The following is a 20,201-nucleotide window of genomic DNA, read 5'->3' on the forward strand; positions in this document are numbered from 1 at the left end:
GCACTGCTTGTAGGGCGGAGTCTGGTCCTAGCTAGGGCGCGCAGAGGTTCCACTGCCTGTACTCGCCACCGCGCGTTTCCGCTAGACTTAGAGGAAAGCCCGGGGCCGGGGGCCGGCGGCGGGCGGAGCCGCGGGTGCCACCTCGACGCCGTGGCCCTCCAGCTCCGCACCGCCCTTTCCTCTTCCTTTTGGTCTTCCTTCCTGCTGCCGGAAGTACCTTCCTGTTTCCCAAAGACAGAACTGGAAAGGACCTTGCGAGGTCACTTCTACCCCCTCCCCATGCCGTCTTTTCCTATCTCTTCCCTCAGTCCTTATTTACTCCGCGTCCAGTCTGTACCCGCCTTCAAAAAGTGAAAAGGAAGTAACAGATTAAAAACAAAGGGCATTTTATTAGAGTCCAGGGGTATCAGCTTTGGGCAGCAACAGAGGGCAGCTTCACGTAACTCTTCATTGGGGGCAGTGGCCGAATCTTTCGGCCAGCCCAGCCTCCCTTGCGTTGCCATAGCCCACTGTTAGGCCTCTTGCCCAGCCAGCGATTCCGTCCTGCCTTGCCGATGATCCGCTGGTTATGATTAACGTTGGAAACTCGGCCTACAGTTGCAATGCATGTCTCCAGCACCTGACAAGAGAAGCATATGAGAATGCACCGTGGTGCAGGACAAGAGACAAGCACAGCAGTTCTGGGAGTACAACTCTGCTTGGTGGCTTCTTACACTCAATGAGGGATGGGAGAAGACAGAGAAAACACAACAGAGAATACAATTGTGGCTTCAACAGGATGAACTGAGTAGTTAAAGAAAAGGACTCCATCCTTTTTTGTTTGTTTCTGAGGTTTTCTTTTGGAGTCAGGGTCTTGGTTTCTAGCTCTGGCTGTTCTGGCACTTGCTATGTAGACCAGGCTGGCCCAGAACTCAACAAAATCCCCCAACCTTTGCTTTTTGTGCGATGAGATTATAAGCCAGTTCCAACCTGACTGTTCAACCCACATCTATCTTTTCCTGGTTTCCTGAAAAGGTCTCATGTAGGCCAGGTGGCTTCATTCTTTTGACTCAGTCTGGAATGCTGGGATTATAGGCATGTACCACCATGCCCAGCTGAGAAATGGCATTTTGACTTAACTGCACTAAGGTGTCAACCTGACAAAGCATGCTTAGTCAGGTGGCAAACTGCACAGACACAGCTGGAGGCAGTTCCTGGCATCTCAGACACATGGGAGCTGGTGAGGCACATTCCAAAAATTCCTTCTTTGCTGGCCCCTCCTACTTGTGCCCGCATATACCTGCATTTGCCTCTTAGAGGGCAGCTGGATAATGGCCGTTCCATTCACCTTCCGAAGCAGCACACCACATGTCCCTAGGGAAGGAGGAAGCAGCTTTACCCTCCACATAGGGAGGTATCCATGGGGATCTAGGCCACAGGCTGCCCTTTGCCCTTCAGGAGCACATGACACACAGAGGACCACACAGTAGGATTTAGGTTAAAACAAAGCACAGCACCACACACTAGGATTTAGGTTAAAACAAAGCACAGCAGGGTGGTGGTGGCTCTTGCTTTTAATCTCAGCACAGAGGCAGGCAGGTGAATCTCTTGTGAGTTCACACACCCGGCCAGTGTGGTCCACAGACTGAGTTTCAGGACAGTCTCCAAAGCTACCAAAAAAACAATACAAAACAAAAACAACCAACCAACCAAACAAACAAAACCCCCGAAATACCAAACCGAGCTAAACAAAAAACCCAAAGCACATATTCCATACATTCATTCTCTTGTTCCTTGTGTTTGCCTGTCTGAGGAACGGATGTCCAAAGGGTTTGAAGACAGTGATATCAGGTATCCCCGGGTCTGTGGGACGTGAGTAGATTCTTTCCCATACCTGCAGCTCGGATATACTGCGCTCCTCGGCCAGGCTCACTTTCCACATTGTTGATGAGGGTCCCCACAGGCAATGCTCCAAGAGGATATGCATTGCCCTCCTGAGCCGCCACTACAAGAGAGAATCTCATCAGCACTAGACCATCTGCAGCCTCCATCCCAGGCATCTAGCAGTCATCTCTCACCTGCCATTCTGCCTATGTGGTTAGAGTTCAGGATTGTATCTCCTGCCTTCATGTTTTCTGTGGCAATGATCCAGCGTTTCCGGCTGCCCCCAGCGACCAGGGCGATGTCTGCAGACCTGTTCGGGATGATGGGCAAATAAGTGGACCATCAAGAAGGCCCCTGTTTTCTGAGGCAATACCAATGACAGTTCAGATCACACCCCCACCGCCTCACATCCCAAACTTGCCTGCATGGGTCATAGCGGACGACAACAACCTTCTCCTCGAAGGGTTCTGGCTTGGCCTCCTTCTCCGGCCGGAACCGCAGGAAGTCAATCATTCTGTAATTTTGTTTGTGGCCTCCACCAATACCATGTACTCGGATGCGGCCTAGAGTCAAGACAGTTCAGGGATGTGATTCAGGTTAGGACAGCTTTCAGCATTAACAGGCCTTGTCTAGACTAAACAGTAGTACTCTTCAATATTATATCACAAACAGAAAATGACAAAAGGCTGGGTGTGGATCAGTGTTGGAGAGCTTGCCTTGTAAGCACTGAGACCCCATGTTTGATCTACAGTATGTGGGTAGATGGGGGCCATGACATCCTTGCAAAAGGGATGGGGTAGCACATGACTCAATAAAAATATAATGACTGAAACTGTATAAAGTCTTTTCAAGTTGTTGAATTCAATAAGTTTACTGAGAAGGATATATATTGGACTCACATAATTTCAATTGTTACGAACTTTGGGAAGGTTGAAAACACCATGGTGCCTCCTGTGTTGAGCTACTTCACTGTTTCTATGTGGTCTGTTCTTCAGTAATGAACCACATAAGGAGAAGCACCTCTATGAATACTTTTCTTTAAATATTTATTTATTATGTATACAGTATTCTGTCTGTGTGTGCCTGCGGGCCAGAAAAGGGCACCAGACCTCATTACAGATGGTTGTGAGCCACCATGTGGTTGCTAGGACTTGAACTCAAGACCTTTGGAAGAGCAGGCAATGTTCTTAACCACTGAGCCATCTCTCCAGCCCTCAGTGAATACTTTCTAACTGTGTGTCTGACATATTAAAAGCTGTAGGGTACTACTATAGACACCCAGGATCCTAGAGCACGTCCCCCCTTTCTCCCACCTGTATGGTCTCGACCCCCCGACTTCCTCATCTTCACTGGCTTGACTGTGTACTTGGTACGACTTTTCCAGGACACAAACTTGGCATTAAGGTCCACAGACGTGTGCACCGAGCGGTAAGAAGGCAACACCAAGGCCGAGGGTTGCTGAAGGGCATTGCCCAGCGTCTAGGGATAAGAAACAACGATCTCTTCAGACAGACCAAGGTTAGCTGTAGGCCACTTCCTCCCAGAAGCATCTCAGACCACTGCCCTCCAACCTCCAATTTTCACAAATATCGGTGCAATGTGTTTATCCAGGTGAGTGGGAGTTGAGCAGTAATCATTTGGTTCTCTCCCCTCTGAGCTATTTCTTCAGTGTGATGTTCTCCCTTTCATCATCTTCCAGTCTGTTTCAAGCTCTTGTCAGGAAGCTTTTTCTGCCCTAAAGACTTCCCTTCTGCAGAGCTGGTGAATGCCACACACCCATATACCACCATCAGTACCTTCTGCCCTCTGCATCTTTCCCAGAGTGCCCACATATGAAAGGAAACGACTTTGCTTTTCCACCTGCTGTAGTCCCAGGGCTTCGGAGCAGTTTGGTTTAGCTTGAAATATCAAATATACATTTGCCAAATTCTGCTACATTCAGCCTGAGAACTTCAGAAAAGCAAGATCATAATTCCTTTTCTGTGGTTCACTATGGCCCATTACTATTCCAAATTCTGCATTCTCTAATCTCAGCGACAAGCCATCCTTACATCAAAGTGGTCAAGAGCATTGGCTTTGGGGTGTCTCGTGTAGTTCAGTGGTGGGAGTGCGCAGCATGAGCGAGGTCCTAAGTTTAATTCCCAGCACCAAGACAAAACCAAAAGCAAGCTCTGAACCCAGTCTAGCCCCAAAAGGTGTATGACCTTAGACTGCTGACCAGTTTTCTCATCTGCAAAATGTGCTTATTAACTTGGCTGACTGGAGCTCGTTCACTGCCGTCGTCTATTTTGCCTGGTTTACAGTAGGCACATGGTGTTACCACTGCTACCTGTGTAGCAGAGATGTGCAAAACCACTTACAAGCCAGTATCTGGTCTGACGAATTAGCCCTCTGAGAGAGCACACTTAAGAGCACTGGACGAGGCGAGTTTACCCAAGGTCACGTAATCATGACGTTACCAGGTAAGCGGATTACCTGGGCAGCCGGGAGCAGAGTCGGAGTCCGGGCGGTAATGACCGGGGATGCCAGGCTCAAAGAGCGCAGAGCACGAGTGAGAGCGCTCAGGGCCATGGGGACTCCTCAGAGTCCTCCGGACTCCGCACGCTTTTACCTTTATTTAGAGCCTGGTGCTCTCGGATGACGTTTCACCTGTCACTGTCGCTTTCAGATGACGCAAGAGGCGGACACCTAATTGGAGCGCCGCGAGATATACACTTCCTCTCCTCCCTTGACGATCGGGTTCTCAGCCAATTATCGGCGTCCGCTGAGGTCGCGTGACTGGATGCCAGGCCCGCCCCTCAGAGCCGTCAAAACAATTGCCTCGAGCGGCAGCCATGATGAATTTAAAGGGACAGTAGCCGCCAAGGAGGCAGCCGGACCCACAGACTGCAGGTGAGTCTTCGGGAGTACCCCTGGGGCTGAGGGTTAAGATTCTACCAACTCTTATTTCCGCACCCAGGGACAAATAAATAAACCCCTTCCGACCAACCTGACAAAACTCCAGACTGACTCAAAAACTCCGCCCTCCGCGATTCTTCCCCGCCCCTCGGCGTCCAGACAGACAGCCGGACAGCCTGCCCCGCCCCCGGCGGGACCGCCTGACTCTGTGACCTCGAGCTTGTCCGCTGTTGGGTCTGGGGCAGCGACTCTGCGCTCACCCGTACCTTCCTCCCCCAGCCTCTGCCTGTCTCTGTTCCAACCCGGGGCCCCAGCGCAAGTTAGCAAGCTTAGGCAGCCCTGAACTGCAGCCCGGGCCAGGGTAGCCAGCGTTCAGCACCTTTCCCTGTGACCACACAGTGCTCATCAGATCTGCTATGCTTTCCTGAACCAGCAGGCACTTGAGAGGCATCCTAAGGTACCGGTTAGGTGATCATGACAGACAAAGCCATGAAGGGAGGCGATTGCAGAAATCCAGGTGGGACTCGTACCCAGGTCTCCCTGCTCAGCCCTTCACAGACACACCCCTGGCCGCAGGTCTCAGATTAAATCAGTCTTTCATTCCCTTATTGGGAGAAAGAACTCCTCGGACCTGGAAGGAGCAGACTGAGTTCAGGAAGACAGGACATTAGCACTAGTCTCTGAAGAACCTGTAGGCAGAAGGAGGGAGGGTGTTTGTCCTGGGTGGGGCTCTGTGCCAGGTCCTCTGGGTGGCTGTGAAGTGGCGAGAGAGAAGGGGGTGGGACTGCCGGACTTGTGGACTTTGGGCAGTGCCGAGCTTTCTAAATCTTTAGCTGCAGTTTCGAGTTTCTTCCGGGCTCAGGCCTGGGAGCCGCTTGAAGCCAAGGGCTCTGCTCTGTACACAGGTAAGAAGACTTCAGAGATGAGTTTGAGGAAGTAGGAAGACAAGGCTGAATCCTCGGGTGGCAAGTGAGGCCTGAAGGTTAGTTGGAAAGGAACTAACCAGGTTGGGAGATGCTGGACTTAAGTCCTTTGCTGACGCAGCCTGAAGACCTTCAGCCTTCCAGATCCCCGTAGTGAGGACTCTCTTTCCTCCCCCACCTTTCCCATAACCTTGGATCCTTCCCCTGTATTGGGGCACTATTTTCTGCACAGAGTTTGCTCTCCTTTTGGTTTTGGTTTTGTTTTTGTTTTAAGACAGGGTTTCTCTGTGTGCCTCTGGCTGGCCTGGAACTCACAGAGAGATCCTCCTGCCTCTGTCTTGTGAGTGCTGGGGTTGAAGGCATGCCCACCAGTGTCCGGCTGAGATTTTGTTGTCTCTAAGCCTGCTCCTTTAGCAGTTTTCCCGCATGCCTTCTGTGATCCTTGGAATGCTGTAGACCCCCGCTCCCCTTTCCCAGCCCATGCTCTCTCATTTGCAGAGTTGTAAAATCTCTAGCTTGTAGCACACCTGTTCGTTCTACGGACCTTTAGTCATTAACTCCCCGCTCACCGTAGTTTTATGTCTACTGCTAGAGCGTCCACCCCCTTTCCTCGGTTTCTTTCATCAGCTCGGCCACAGGCTCTCCCATGCTCTTTCCCCTTCGCTTGGATCCCTGACACTCTCTAACCATGTGTCTTTCATCTTTATCAGCTGAACTCTGTGGTTTCTCCCTAGCCCAGGCAAGACCCCCGCCCCTGCCAGGATGTCAGGCCTGGTGTTGGGGCAGCGGGATGAGCCTGCAGGACACCGGCTTAGCCAAGAGGAGATCCTGGGCAGTACCAGGTTGGTGAGCCAAGGGCTGGAGGCCCTACGCAGTGAGCACCAGGCTGTGCTGCAGAGCCTGTCCCACACCATTGAGTGTCTCCAGCAGGGAGGCCATGAGGAAGGGCTGGTGCACGAGAAGGCCCGGCAGCTGCGGCGCTCTATGGAGAACATCGAACTGGGACTGAGTGAGGCCCAGGTGAGAGTCACAGAGAGGCCAACGGTTCCAGTGGCCTTCGGCTCACTCGCCTGATGCAGGTTGGGGGTCACCTTGTCATAGAAACTTAGGTTTGTTCAGTCATTAAATGTTTATTAAGTGACTACTGTGTGCCAACTCTTCTGAATGCCAGTGACACCTCACAGAACACAGCAGTAGAATTCTTTGCCATCTTGGAGCTGATGTTATAGCTGGGAGAGACAGCCAGGACACAGGTGAAGAGGTGGATGATTAACTGTAGTGATTGCTAAGGACAGAAAGATAAAAATAAAGGAAATAAGTAGAGAGAGGTGATGCGGTTTTATGTGGTGTTGTCATAAAAGGCCTTCTCAGAAGGTGACGTCTGAACAGAGATCTGAGGGTGAGGGAGCGGGCCGTGGAAGAAATGGGTCCAAGCAGGGAGGATAAGTCAAAGGCCTTCCTCTGAGTCTGGTGCTGATGTGACTTTCTCCAGAGTGAAGGGAGACAGCACAGAAAGCGAAGGAGGAGAGGGCTGCCCTTGGAGGTGGGAGCAGACTCTGCGAGCTGTCCTAGGCTCTTTGTGTTTCCGTCGAGAGAGATGGGAGTTATGTTCTAAGTAATGGGATTCAACCTGAGTGCCTCTTCCTTCTGACTTGAGAGTAGACAAGGGAATAAGGGCAGAAGCTGGAGATCCAGTGAGAGGTTTTTCCCTCGGTGAGAACTGTGGTTTAGCATCTGATGAAAACAATGGAGGTGGTGGAAATGGGGTTCAGAGTATCTTTTTAAATTTAATTCATTTATTTTTATGAATACAGGTCTTTTGTCTACGTGTATATAGATTATGTATGTGCCTGGTGCTCACAGTTGGCCAGAGGAGGCCATTGGATCCCCTGGGGCTGGAGAGGTGGTTGTGAGCTACCATGTTGTTCTGGCCCTCTGGAAGAACAACCAGAGCTGGCTCTTAATCGCTGAGCCACCTTTCCAGACCAGTGATTCTCAACCTGTGGATCGCAATCCTTTATGGGATCAAACAACCCTTTCAGTATCAGATTAGCTGCATATCAGATATTTACATTCTGATTCGTAACAGTAGCAAAATTACAGTTACGAAGTAGCAACGAAATAATTTTGTGAGTGGTGTCACCACAGCACGGGGAACTGTATTAAAGGGTCACCTTAAGAAGGTTGAGAACCGGGGCTGGAGAGATGGCTCAGAGGTTAAGAGCATTGCCTGCTCTTCCAAAGGTCCTGAGTTCAATTCCCAGCAACCACATGGTGGCTCACAACCATCTGTAATGGGGACTGGTGCCCTCTTCTGGCCTGCAGGCATACACACAGACAGAATATTGTATTCATAATAAATATATATATATATATATATATATAAAAAAAAAAGAAGGTTGAGAACCACAGCTCCCGCCCCTTTGAGTATCTTTTGGTGGTAGAACTGTTGCCACTCACTCCTGCTTGTTGCTTCCTTGATGCCCCTCCTGGATGGGCCATCTCTGAGAAGGCCACTGTCCCCTGGGTGCTCTTCTCCAAGAGGCTGTGGCTCATGTGATGTTTCCATCTAGGTGATGCTGGCTCTGGCCAGCCACCTGAGCATGGTGGAGTCGGAGAAGCAGAAGCTGCGGGCTCAAGTCCGGCGGCTGTGCCAGGAGAACCAGTGGCTCCGGGACGAGCTGGCCGGCACTCAGCAGCGGCTGCAGTACAGTGAACAGGCTGTGGCTCAGCTCGAGGAGGAAAAGAAGCACCTGGAGTTCCTGAGGCAGCTGCGCCAGTACGATGAGGACGGGCACAGCATGGTGAGCACACACAGCCAGAGTTGGCTGGCACCACAGGCAGGGCGGCTGCCCCGCCATCCCACAGGGATCACCAATGGCTAGCGTGTTCCCACTCAAAGGAATTTTATTTTCAGCCTTGATAGTAGGTCCAGATGACAGCAGGGGGAAACGATCCCGACTTTTTCAGTCAACTTTAATTCAATATGTACTCCCCTAGAGAGTGGGGTGGGAGTTCTTGTTCACCAGTTAACAGGGTGTGGAGTGAGATAAATAGCCAGACGACTCAAGCCCGGGATCTGTGGTCAGGGGAGGCATAGCCCACTTTAGCAGGGGACTCCTGAACCATGTGTGGGTCAGCCCTCCCTGAGCAGGTGTTTATGGGTACAGAGGAGTGCTGTGGAAAGGCACCTGGCTTCTCAGGCTTCTAGCGTTTGTACAGTGCTGGGCTCGTTCACGAGGACATGGGTGTGACTGGACAAAGCAGCGAGTGCACAGCCTGGATGTGGCCTAGTCAGCACAGAGGGACTTCCACAGAGATAGGTCCCTGAGGGCTGAGAGGGTCAGAAGGGTTCAGATAGGAGGGCAGGTTCACGTCAGTGAGTTAGGAGTTGTGCTGGATTTTGACGGATCGTGTGGAGAAAGAGGAGCCTTCTCCAAGGCCAGAGTGCTGTTCGGTCCAGGGCCAGTGAAGAGCTAATTTGCCTGGGACACACCGACGAGCCTGATAGGAAGGTTTGAAGGTTCTGTGTAAGGTCATCATCCCTGATGGAGAAAAGCAATGTTTCATTTCGGAAATGTGTTAGATAGTAAGGGCTGGGCCCTAAGCCCACACTGTGCAAAGGGAAATGGGGAGCCCAGGCTGAGCTAGACTTTGGGTACGTGTCAGTAAGAGCAGACATACTCCCCCTCAGGAGAGACATATAATCAGTGTAAACGCAGAGGGATTGGCACAGGGCTATAATCACCAGAGGTGCGTGTTGGAGGGAGGGAGGCTGAGAATAAGGGTGCTAGGGAGAGAACTTTCTGGATGAAAAGCAGAGTCATGAGATTTTGTCTAGGATGTCTCTGACTTTTACATCTAAGAGACCTGTGCGTGGCTGGGTCAGCCACTGGTCTTTCTCAGGGGCAGAGGCCGTGTATGGCTCGGTCAGCCATTTTTCTTTCCCAGGGCAGAGGTTGAAACAGAGTCTTTTTGGCCCCCCTTGTTGTTGATTTTGTGGCTTAGAAGAACCCCCAAGCCAGGCGGTGGTGGTGCATGTCTTTAATCCCAGCACTCAGGAGGCAGAGGCAGACGGATCTTTGTGAGTTCAAGGCCAGCCTGGTCTACAGAGTTAGTTCCAGGACAGGGTACAAAGCTGCAGAGAAACCCGTCTCAAAAAACAAAACAACAGCAACAACAAAAAGTAGACCTCTGACGAGGCCACTGTGGCTGGCATGCTGTCCCTTATCTTCCAGGAGGAGAAGGAAGGAGATGCCACCAAGGATTCCCTGGATGACCTCTTCCCCAACGAGGAGGAGGAAGACTCCAGCAATGACTGTGAGTCTGCCTGTGGGGCTGCAGGGTGGCAAGGGCAGCCAGAAGCTGCTTCAAGGTGTGGCCCACTCTGACTAGGGTCTTCACATCCACAGACACAGTCTTCACTTCCTCTAGGGACTGGGTGGGTCCCAGGCTAGGACATGAGTTCCCCTCCTCCCCCATGTCCATCAGCATTTAATGTGCCAGGCAATAGCAATTCCAAGACAAAAAAGATGCTGGTTTCACCAGTAAGTTCACAGTCTAGTGGAGGATAACCCTAGGCTGGAGCCACATGGATTCCCCCAGCCTTTCCTACTTTTGCTTTGTTGGGCATCCCTAGCATAGGCTTATTGAGTAACTGTTAGGTGAGTGACTTACTGAGAAAATAAATAGGATTGTGATGGACACAGGTGCAAGCAAGGGTGTGGGCAAAAGGACAGCAGTGGTGGCAGGTCTCCTTTGGGAGAGAGACACAGGGCAGGCAGAGGGGAAGGCGTGTGGTAAAGGAGGAGTCCTCTGAGGAATTGCCCTGTCTTTTTTGCGGTGGGTTAGTGTCCCGTGGCCAGGGTGCTACAGCAGCCCAGCAGGCCGGATATGAGATCCCAGCAAGGCTGCGGACCCTGCACAACCTGGTCATCCAGTATGCAGCTCAAGGACGCTATGAGGTGGCTGTGCCCCTCTGCAAGCAGGCACTAGAGGACCTGGAGCGCACCTCCGGCCGAGGTCACCCTGATGTGGCTACTATGCTCAACATCCTGGCTCTGGTGTACCGGTGAGCACTCCTCTCCTCCCCTCCTCTCTGCTGGGCCTGCCAGAGACACCTTGCAAGGCTGTGTCCCCCATTGTAGAACCCTCACTTTCTCCAGTCCCGAACCCTTGACCTCAGAGACTATTAATCTCTCAGGCTCTTTGTTCCTCTGGTCTCTCTGAAGAGAGTGAGTGTGTGTGTGTGTGTGTGTGTGTGTGTGTGTGTGTGTGTGTCTTATTCAGGTTGTTGGCTTTCTCTTGGGACAGCAGTGTTCTGCAGCCTGGTGTGTGTTATCAAGCTTATTCCTGTCCCATCACGTTCCCTGATTTCAGGGGAGTCCCTAATCTCCTCTCAAAGGACAGAGGGAGGGAAGGAGACGGCACGGGGACAGAGTGCATGCTAACACTCATCATTTGTGCTGCTTTCCAGGGACCAGAATAAGTACAAGGAGGCTGCCCATCTGCTGAACGATGCCCTCAGTATCCGGGAGAGCACCCTGGGCCGGGACCACCCAGCCGTCAGTATTCCTGGCCCACTCACTCCCATCTCCATTGTCTGGGCCTCTTAGTCCTCTGTGTGCTCCCCTGGGTCCGCTCACTGCAGCTGCTATAAGGAGGCTTGAGCGCTTCCAGGCTCTGTCCAGCCATCTCAGTGTTTCTCAGTTTTCTGAGACCCAGTGACTCCTTTTGCGTTGCTTAATTTTATAGTAGTGTATAGTAATTGTATAAATAACAGGTTTAATTATGACATTTTCTTAAAAAAAACAAACCTTTTTCTTCTATTTTAATTTTATGTGTATGGGTAGCTTGCTTGCATATATGTTTGTGCACTATGTGCACAATCACAGCGCCTATGAGGCCAAAGAGGGCATCAGATCCTCCATATGGGTGCTAGGAATATAATATAGGTCCTTTGGAAGAGCAGCTTACACTTAGCCCCCCGAGCCGTCGCTCCAGCCCCCAGTTAGTCAGTTCATGCGCATATATAAATTATTTTGACCACATTTATCCTTCTTATTCCCTCTTGTTCCCTTTGCCCCATGTTTTCTTAGGAACTAAGGGTTGAACCCAGGGCCTTGCTGATGTTAGAGAAGCAGTCTACCATTGAACTTTGACTCAGTGAGTCAGTATCCCTAGACCTGTGATGCTCTTTTTTTTTTATTATTTTTTATTTTTAGACAGAGTTTCTCTGTAGCTTTTAGAGCCTGTTCTGGAACTAGCTCTTGTAGACCAGGGTGGCCTCGAACTTAGAGATCCACCTGCCTCTGCCTCCCGAGTGCTGGGATTAAAGGTGTGCACCACCTGGTGATGTTCTTTTTATGACAATGTCTTTTCTTGAAATTTAACTTATAACTAATATATCCTACCCATACATAAGATTTCCCCCAAAAGGTAACAGGACTAAAATGTAACTCCAGTGAATATAAAAGACAGAAGGGCCGGGCGGTGTGGTGCATGCTTTATTCCCAGTACTTGGGAGGCAAAGATCTCTGTGAGTGGGAGGCAAATATCTCTGTGAGTTCGAGGCCAGCCTGGTCTACAGAGCGAGTTCCAGGACAGTTTCCAGAGCTACACAGAGAAACCCTATCTGGAAAAAATAAACAACAGCAAAAGAGACAAAACGTAATTTTTAATCACATAATACATATAATATGATGTAAAATAAATAGCTGAGTACGACTATGCTAGAAGATAAAACAAAATAATCTAACATTGGATTTATTTATTTATTTATTTATTTATTTATTTATTTTAAAAAATATTGGACCTGGTGTTTCAGGGTGGTGATGGGGTCAGTGTTTTTTTGTGTTTTTTTTTTTTAAGATTTATTTATTTATTATGTATACAACATTCTGCCTCCATGTATGCCTGCAGGCCAGAAGAGGGCACCAGATCTCATTACAGATGGCTATGAGCCACCATGTGGTTGCTGGGAATTGAACTCAGGACCTCTGGAAGAGCAGCCAGTGCTCTTAACCTCTGAGCCATCTCTCCAGCCCCCTAACATTGGATTTATTATAGAAATGCTAAGACAAAAATTGAAAGCTCGCTAGGCACGGTGGTTCATGCCTTTAATCCCAGCACTTGGGAGGCATAGGCAGGCAGATCTCTGAGATCTCTATGAGTTCGAGGCCAACCTGGTCTATAGAGTGAGTTCCAGAGCAACATAGAAAAACCCTGTCTGAAAAAAAAACTAGAAATTTTTCTTTTTTTCTTTTTTTCTTTTTTCTGTAAAAAAAGAGTTGGGGGCTGGAGGGATGGCTCAGCACTTAAGAGAGTATACTGCTCTTGCAGAGGGCTGGAGTTTAGTTCCCAGCACCCACATCAGGTGGCTCACAGCAATTAGCATCTGCCACCTCTGCCTCTAGTCTTCACTTCATTAAGAGGTTTGTTTATTTATTTTTTTATTTAGATTTATTCTGGCTGCATGTATACCTGCAGGCCAGAAGAGGGCACCAGATGTTTATGAGCCACCATGTACTTGTTGGGAATTGAACTCAGGACCTCTGGAATAGCAGGCAGTGCTCTCCAGCTACTCATTCAGAGCTTTTTTTAAAAGGAGAAAGTTCTAGTAACAGCCTTGAGTAGGGACAGAATGCCAAGCATTTGGTGGGTTGTCATAGTTGAGAAAATGAGCAATAACGTCTTTGGAAATGAGGTGATCTTGTGAGAGCAGTTCCCTGTGATGTCACATTAGCTAGGCAGGGGTGCTGCATCTCGGCAGCACTGGGATCTTGACCTCCTTCCCAGTGATACCAGTGCTTCTGTGTACACACACACTCACACACACACTGTCCACAGCTTTCCTGCCTCCCTTTGTGAATAGCACTTAAATGCAGCCAGAAACCACCTTCAGAAATTTTTAGAAATTCCTCTAGAGGGCGATACCCTCACCCTCATAGAGTTCCAGCCATTCTGTAGTTTTCCCCTTTCTCACCTCTGGCTCTGGTAGTAGACTGTGTTCTTTTTAGAGAGTGTGAGCACAGTCTGGAGGTCAGAGGACAACCAACTTCTTGGAGTTGGTTCCCTCCTTCCCTCCCTTGTGAATTTAGGTCTGCAGGCTTGGCAGCAAGCATTTTCCTTGCTGAGCAATCTCACCAATATGGAGTCTGTATCTCTTGTTGCCTTGGACTCTGCTGTGCAAGGAGAAAACTGGAGATTCATTTGCAACACTGGTGTGTGATGGGGCTTGCCTTCCTTTGCAGGTGGCTGCCACACTCAACAATCTGGCTGTGCTGTATGGCAAAAGGGGTAAATACAAGGAGGCAGAGCCATTGTGCCAGCGGGCACTGGAGATCCGAGAAAAGGTGCCCACACTCATCCTCATCCTCCCCGTCCTCTGCTGACTTTCCTTCTTCCTTCTTTTCCTTCTACTCCTCGTGTGCACGCGCACACCTAATCATAGTAGCTTGTCTGTTCTTTTGCTCGTTCTCAGGTCTTGGGCACTGACCACCCAGATGTGGCAAAGCAGCTGAACAACTTGGCCCTCCTGTGTCAAAACCAGGGCAAGTACGAGGCAGTGGAACGCTATTACCAGAGGGCGCTAGCTATCTATGAGAACCAGCTAGGGCCGGACAACCCTAATGTAGCTCGGACCAAGAACAACCTGGTAAGGAAGGAAGAGACAGGTGGATGGACAGAGGGGGGAGGAAAAGGACTCCCATGTGGGTTCTGGACTCAGAAAACATCAGAATGGGGCAATGCCTTTGCCAACTTCATGCCTATCTCCAGGGCTGTCTTTCAAGACAAATGGTCTGCTTCATTCTATGGCCAGAGGTTCCCAGTCATACTGGGAGTTGGGTGGGAATAACTTCAACCCTCAGCTATAGCAGGTTGAATGAGGAGGGTCTCAGGGACAGATACCAAGAAGTAGAACTCCCTGAGTCTGGCTGAGACCTGCTTCCTTCCACCTCTTGCTCCTATGTTTCTGTTCTGTCTCTAGGCATCCTGTTACCTAAAGCAGGGCAAGTACTCGGAGGCTGAGACTCTGTACAAAGAGATCCTGACCCGTGCCCATGTGCAGGAGTTTGGATCTGTGGATGGTGAGTGGTAAGGTCTGGGAAGGGGACCACACATAGATTGATAGGGACAGCTAGACCCCATCAGTGTAGCTCCATTGGCCTGTGGATTCTGGCTCCCCACATAGTGCCCAGATCTGTTATCTTACCTCCTCACTCAGTATATCATCCGCAGATGACCACAAGCCTATCTGGATGCATGCTGAGGAGAGGGAGGAAATGAGCAAAGTGAGTAGGGGACCCAGCCCGTACCACCACCTCTGTCTTGGTCCTTTTAGTTTAGCAACTCCCTTCTTGCCCCAGCCCTCAGTGTATAGAGCCTTTCCCAACCCAGTCTGCATCTTAGCCCTGTGCTCACCTTTTCCCAGCATCTCTGTACTTTCATCCCCAGAGACGGCACCGGGAGAGTGGCACACCCTATGCGGAGTATGGAGGGTGGTACAAGGCCTGCAAAGTAAGCAGGTGAGCTGCTGGAGAGACGGTAGTCTCTGCTGCTCCTCTGTCCAGGCTCCTGATGCCAGAGCCTGTTTCCCTTCGACTGTCTCTCAGCCTTTCCCCTGCCCCCTCCCCTGGCCTCTTCTGTTCGCTCGTTTTTGTGGTGCTTAGGGTTTCTGCAGGGCCTGCGTATGCTTGCCAAGTGCTCTACTACTGGGCCACATTCTCACTCCACCTCTGAACCGCTCTCCCTGCCTTCTCCGATCTTCCTGCAGCCCCACAGTGACCACTACTCTAAGAAACCTAGGGGCTCTGTACAGGCGCCAAGGAAAGCTGGAGGCAGCTGAGACCTTGGAGGAATGTGCCCTGCGTTCCCGGAAACAGGTCAGAAGCCCACAACACAGGGCAGTGATGCCTCTCTGTAATCTTGGCACTTGGGAGGCTGAAGCAGGAGGGAGTTTGAGACTAGCCATAGTTACTTAGTAAGATCCTGTATCAGGGATGGATAACCCAGTAATTGCCAGCACTTGCTGTTGTTGCACAGGACCCAGATTCGGTTCCTAGCACCCACATCAAGCAGCTCACAACTGCTTGTTACTCAAATTCCACAGGATTCAGTACCATCTTCTGACCTCCATGGGTATCAGCATGCATGTGATTCATATACATTACTCAGGCAGACAAACCTACACATAAGATGAATAAATTTTTTTTTTCCGCCTTGAGACAGACAGGGTTTCTCTCTGGGAACTCACTCTGTAGACCAGGCTGGCCTCGAACTCAGAGATCACCTGCCTCTGCCTCCAGAGTGCTGGGGTTAAAGGCTTGTACTACCACACCCAGCCAATAAATAAATCTGAGAGAGAGAAAGAGAGAGAGAGAGAGGGAGAGAGAGAGAGCTGTCTCAAATAGAAATGACGGTCCAGAGTGGGAGCACCAAGAAGGAAGGGCCAGGGGACGAGGGGTTTCTCGTGTGTGTGCTGAGAGGGTGAGGTGGTCTTGTGACTGTAGTGGTTTTAAAAGAATCTTTATCATCATCATCATCATCATCATCATCATCATCGTTACATATAGTGTTCTGCCTGCATGTATGTCTGCAGACCGGAGAGGATACCAGATCTCATCATAGATGGTTTTGAGCCACTATGTGGTTGCTGGGAATTGAACTCAGGACCTCTGGAAGAGTAACCAGTGCTCTAACCTGTGAACCATCTCTCCAGCCCCAGCTGTGGTGGTTTTTAAGAGTGTTTTCACTCCAAACTTGTCATTCTTGTCATGGCACAGATTCAGATTCCTTTCACAGTTGGTGTGGTAGCCTATGCCTGTAATTCTGGTATTCAGGAGGCCGAGGCAGAATTTACTGCAAGTTTGAGGCTAGCCTGGGCTACATGATGAGTTCTAGGCTAACTTCAGTTACAGAGTTTCAGCCTTGTTTCAAAAACAAAACAGAGCTGGTAAGCTGGCTTGGTGGGTAAAGGAGCTGCTACATAGTCCTGAGTACTCATAGAACTGAGTTCAACCCCTGGGTCCATGTAGAAGTGGAAGGAGGGATGTTACTCCAAACAGTCATGTTGTAGCAATGAGTATGTCTTTTTCCCATCACGCACAATAATGATGAAATCGAGTGGGGTGAGTAAGTGTGGGAAGACAATCAAGTTGGGGAGGCAGAGACAAGAGGATCCTTGGGTTTTGCTGGCCAGCCAGCCCAGCCAAATTGGTGAACTCTAAGTATAGTGAGAATTTGTCTCAAAGAAGACAGTGTGAAGAGCAATCAGGAGGGCAGTCGCTGCTCCCTACAACAATGCATTCAAATACACCCAACAGAAAACAGAACAATGCAAACTGGACTCACCTCACTAGGTGGAACTGTGGAAGGGCAGCTCTTCCCTTCCACAGGCCGGTGAGGTTAAGGATTTCTCAGTTGCAGATCTCAACTGACTTAGTAAGTCATCCATTCACTCTGGGACATAGCTATACATAAGTCTGTGTTAGGATGCACTACAGCCACACAAAGCATGTCCTGCCCAGTGTTTGTGTCAGGGCCATCATAAGGAGGGAAATGCTGTCCTTGCAGTACCTGATAGAAAAAAAGATCAAAAGTCCATCCTGAGATTTAAGGAATACAAAATTCTTTCCTTCTGATTTTTTTTCTTTTAAAGATTTTATTATGTTGAGTGTGCGTATTTTGCCTGCATGTGTGTCTGCATGCCAAATGCATGCAGTGCTCACAGAGGTCAGAAGAGGGCACTGGATCCCTGGCTCTAGAGTTACTGGCATTGTGAGCTGCCATGTGGGTACTGGGAACGTAATCTGTGTCCTGGAAGAGCAGCTGGTGCTTTTGTGGCTGAGCCATCTTCCTAGCATCTCCCCCTCTTCCAGGGTACTGACCCCATCAGTCAGACCAAGGTAGCAGAGCTGCTTGGGGAAGGTGATAGTAGAAGGACCTCCCAGGAGGGCCCTGGGGACAGTGTGAAATTCGAGGGAGGTGAAGATGCATCAGTGGCTGTCGAGTGGTCAGGGGTAAGTCTGCTCATTGCCCCGCCTTTTCCCTTCTTGCTGGGCACTGAGAAGCTCTGAGTCTTCTTTCTCCAAGTTCGTACAGGGTGTTAATCGTATTATCCCCACCAGTGAGCCCATCCTTTAGGTCTATCCCGGGAATCTGCTTTGGACTGGGCTCTTGTTTTCAGTCACTGGGCCTCGGGTGGGGGCAGGTGCAGAATAGACGACAGGAGTAGACCTGGAAGCCAGGCTACATGGAACCCCATTTGCTCCTACTGCCAATCTCTGCTAGGATGGCAGTGGCGCCCTGCAGAGGAGTGGCTCTCTGGGCAAGATCCGGGATGTGCTTCGTAGAAGCAGCGAACTCCTGGTGAGGAAGCTCCAAGGGACTGAGCCTCGGCCGTCCAGGTACGTGACAAGCTTAAGATGGCAAAGCAGGCCGCAAGCCCGTGCCTGCAGCTTTCCTTGGTGCTAGAGCAATGTCTTAGACGTGCCCTACATGGAGGGACAATGGACTGGCCTCAGTTCTCTCATTCTTCCCTGTAGCAGCAACATGAAGCGGGCAGCCTCGCTGAACTATCTGAATCAACCCAGTGCAGCCCCACTCCAGGTGAGCAAAGGGCTCCAGAAAGCAGCTCCAGGGCAGCAGGGAGGGGAAAGGGTCACCTGTGAGGAAGTTGGCCTGGGAGATGGGAGCCCTTCAGGAGCCCAGCCTATGGTGTGGTTTTGGAGGTTCTGGAGGTTACTGGTGGTACAGGCCTTTAATCTCAGCACTCAGGAAGCAGAGGCAGGTGGATCTCCCTGAGTTCAAGGCCAGCCCTGCCTCAGAGGGAGCTCCAGGTTAGCCAGGGCTACTACACAGAGAAGCCCTGTCTCTAAAAAGAAAGAGCAAATGAGAGAGAGAAAGTTAGTTTCAGGCTAGACAGTAGCAAGTTAATCAGGAGAGTACCAGCCACTGATGCCCTCCAAACTGGTACTTTGGAATTACGAATAATTCTATAATGATTTAGAGTTTCAGGTACCTTGAGGTCTTAGTAAGGAATTAAAACAGAACTACAGAAAAGGTATTAAATCTCTTTGAGAAAACAGCAGTGCTATTTTCAACGCAGTGGCCTCTTGTATAGGCTCATTCACAGTACAGGCCAGTGCTCTTGAGTGTCTTCCTTGTAGTTCCTCAGCAGACTGTGGCTAAGCAAGGTCCTAGAGTTTGGGTAGAGGTGAGGCGGTCCAGCCCAGGTCCAGAGAGGCCTAGGACAGCTGTGGGACAGGCAGGCCCCAGGAGCTCCCAGTGCTCATGGGGTGGCTGGTCTTATCTGTTTCAGGGTTCCCGGGGCCTCAGTGCCAGCACGATGGACCTTTCTTCAAGCAGCTGACGTTCACACCCCAACCCCCATGCTCCCCTCAGCTCCTCACAGCAATTCCCCATTGCTCCTGTCCCTTCTCCAACCCAAATGGGAAGGTGAAGAAGGAGCAGTTTAAACGGAAGATCGCTGCCTCTAGAGCCTAGGCTCCCTCCTCAGGAATGCCCCTTTGGAAGGGACTCAGGATACGTTCTCTAGTTCTCTACTTTGGAGTCCTCTAGAGTAGCTCACTGAGGCTCCAAGGTGGGTGAAAGGCAGGTATGCACCTCCAGGGTGTGTCTGCTGCTGGTTTTTCTGTCAGAGGGTTTGGGGCTGGCCTCTTTCATCCCCTGCCCTCTGCTGCCTCACTTCAGGTCCATGTATTTCACGATGTTTCTTTAATAAAAGAATCAGGTAACCTTTTGCTGCTCGAGTCTTGATTGAAGCATGGATGTGTTAGGACCCTTGACAGGGTGAGGGCAATGGTACATGGGACAGCAGGATTGTTGAATCCTTGGCTTTTTCCTGTTTTCCTCCTCGTGTTTGTACCCTCTTTAGTGGGGCCTGGAGGAAGGCATCTGGGGGATGGGAAAGGAGGCCTACAAGGAGAAGGTGCTGTGGACTGGGTTGTCAGGGACATGTGGTGGCCATGTGGCAGGACCCTGGAGTCCTGGCGCCACTTCTCCTGCCTGTGAGGCCCTCTGTGGCTTCCTTCCCTCCTCCCAGCTGCTTGGGGGAAGGGATGTCTAAGCGGGCCTGGGGGGCCCTCCAGAGCCAGAAGGGGGACAAGGCACTACCCATCCCCTCTTGCATATCCTGGAGGCCTGTCAGCAGCTGGGGCCCATCTTCTAAAGCTTGACTTCTCCTGACCCGCCTCCCACACCCCTTGCTGCTTTCACAACAAAGAAAGAATGTGGGGGTGGTGGCGCTGGGGGTGGAGGGTGCCTGGAACAAGGGCTGTGTTGGGCCTCCCCACAGCTGGAGATTTGGCCATGCCCTGACACAGCCCAGACTGCCTGGAGATGGACTTGGGATGAATGTCTGCCTAATAGCTTTCACTGGCGCCCAGAGTCCAGTGTTTCTACCTTGGGTTCAGATTCGTCCAGCGCCAAATCTAACTCCAATCACGCCCCTCCCCCTCTCTCTAGCTACATCTGTTCCGCAGGGCACCACAGTTA

General features: G+C 50.5%; 2 protein-coding genes across 7 annotated transcripts; one reads left to right on the plus strand and one right to left on the minus strand.

The window, feature by feature from the left end:
• Positions 1-369: 369 nt before the first annotated feature.
• On the minus strand, positions 370-4,572 carry Mrpl2 (mitochondrial ribosomal protein L2). Its single transcript, XM_048445315.2, has 7 exons — positions 4,339-4,572; positions 3,177-3,342; positions 2,285-2,426; positions 2,058-2,173; positions 1,874-1,984; positions 1,280-1,353; positions 370-619 (listed from the first exon to the last, which is right to left on the minus strand). The coding sequence occupies exons 1-7, from the start codon at positions 4,432-4,434 to the stop codon at positions 407-409; spliced, it is 918 nt and encodes a 305-aa protein (XP_048301272.1). The 5' UTR covers positions 4,435-4,572; the 3' UTR covers positions 370-406.
• Positions 4,573-4,616: 44 nt separating this feature from the next.
• On the plus strand, positions 4,617-19,447 carry Klc4 (kinesin light chain 4). Of its 6 annotated transcripts, none has more exons than XM_048445314.3 (17): positions 4,617-4,755; positions 5,667-5,743; positions 6,419-6,704; positions 8,258-8,488; positions 9,923-10,004; positions 10,536-10,755; positions 11,161-11,248; positions 13,937-14,038; positions 14,167-14,340; positions 14,674-14,773; positions 14,925-14,977; positions 15,141-15,211; positions 15,460-15,568; positions 17,564-17,704; positions 17,976-18,091; positions 18,230-18,293; positions 19,006-19,447. In XM_048445314.3, the coding sequence occupies exons 3-17, from the start codon at positions 6,447-6,449 to the stop codon at positions 19,054-19,056; spliced, it is 1,860 nt and encodes a 619-aa protein (XP_048301271.1). In that variant the 5' UTR covers positions 4,617-4,755; positions 5,667-5,743; positions 6,419-6,446; the 3' UTR covers positions 19,057-19,447. The 6 variants fall into 6 exon arrangements, with proteins under 6 accessions (XP_048301271.1, XP_085535429.1, XP_048301270.1 ...); XM_048445313.3 differs by lacking the exon at positions 4,617-4,755 and adding an exon at positions 4,952-5,278; XM_048445309.3 differs by lacking the exon at positions 4,617-4,755 and adding an exon at positions 4,952-5,218.
• The last annotated feature ends 754 nt before the right edge of the window (positions 19,448-20,201 follow it).

The sequence above is a fragment of the Myodes glareolus genome, chromosome 18, assembly GCF_982192425.1.
Source record: "Myodes glareolus chromosome 18, mMyoGla1.1, whole genome shotgun sequence".
In the NCBI taxonomy this organism is placed as follows: domain Eukaryota; kingdom Metazoa; phylum Chordata; class Mammalia; order Rodentia; family Cricetidae; genus Myodes; species Myodes glareolus.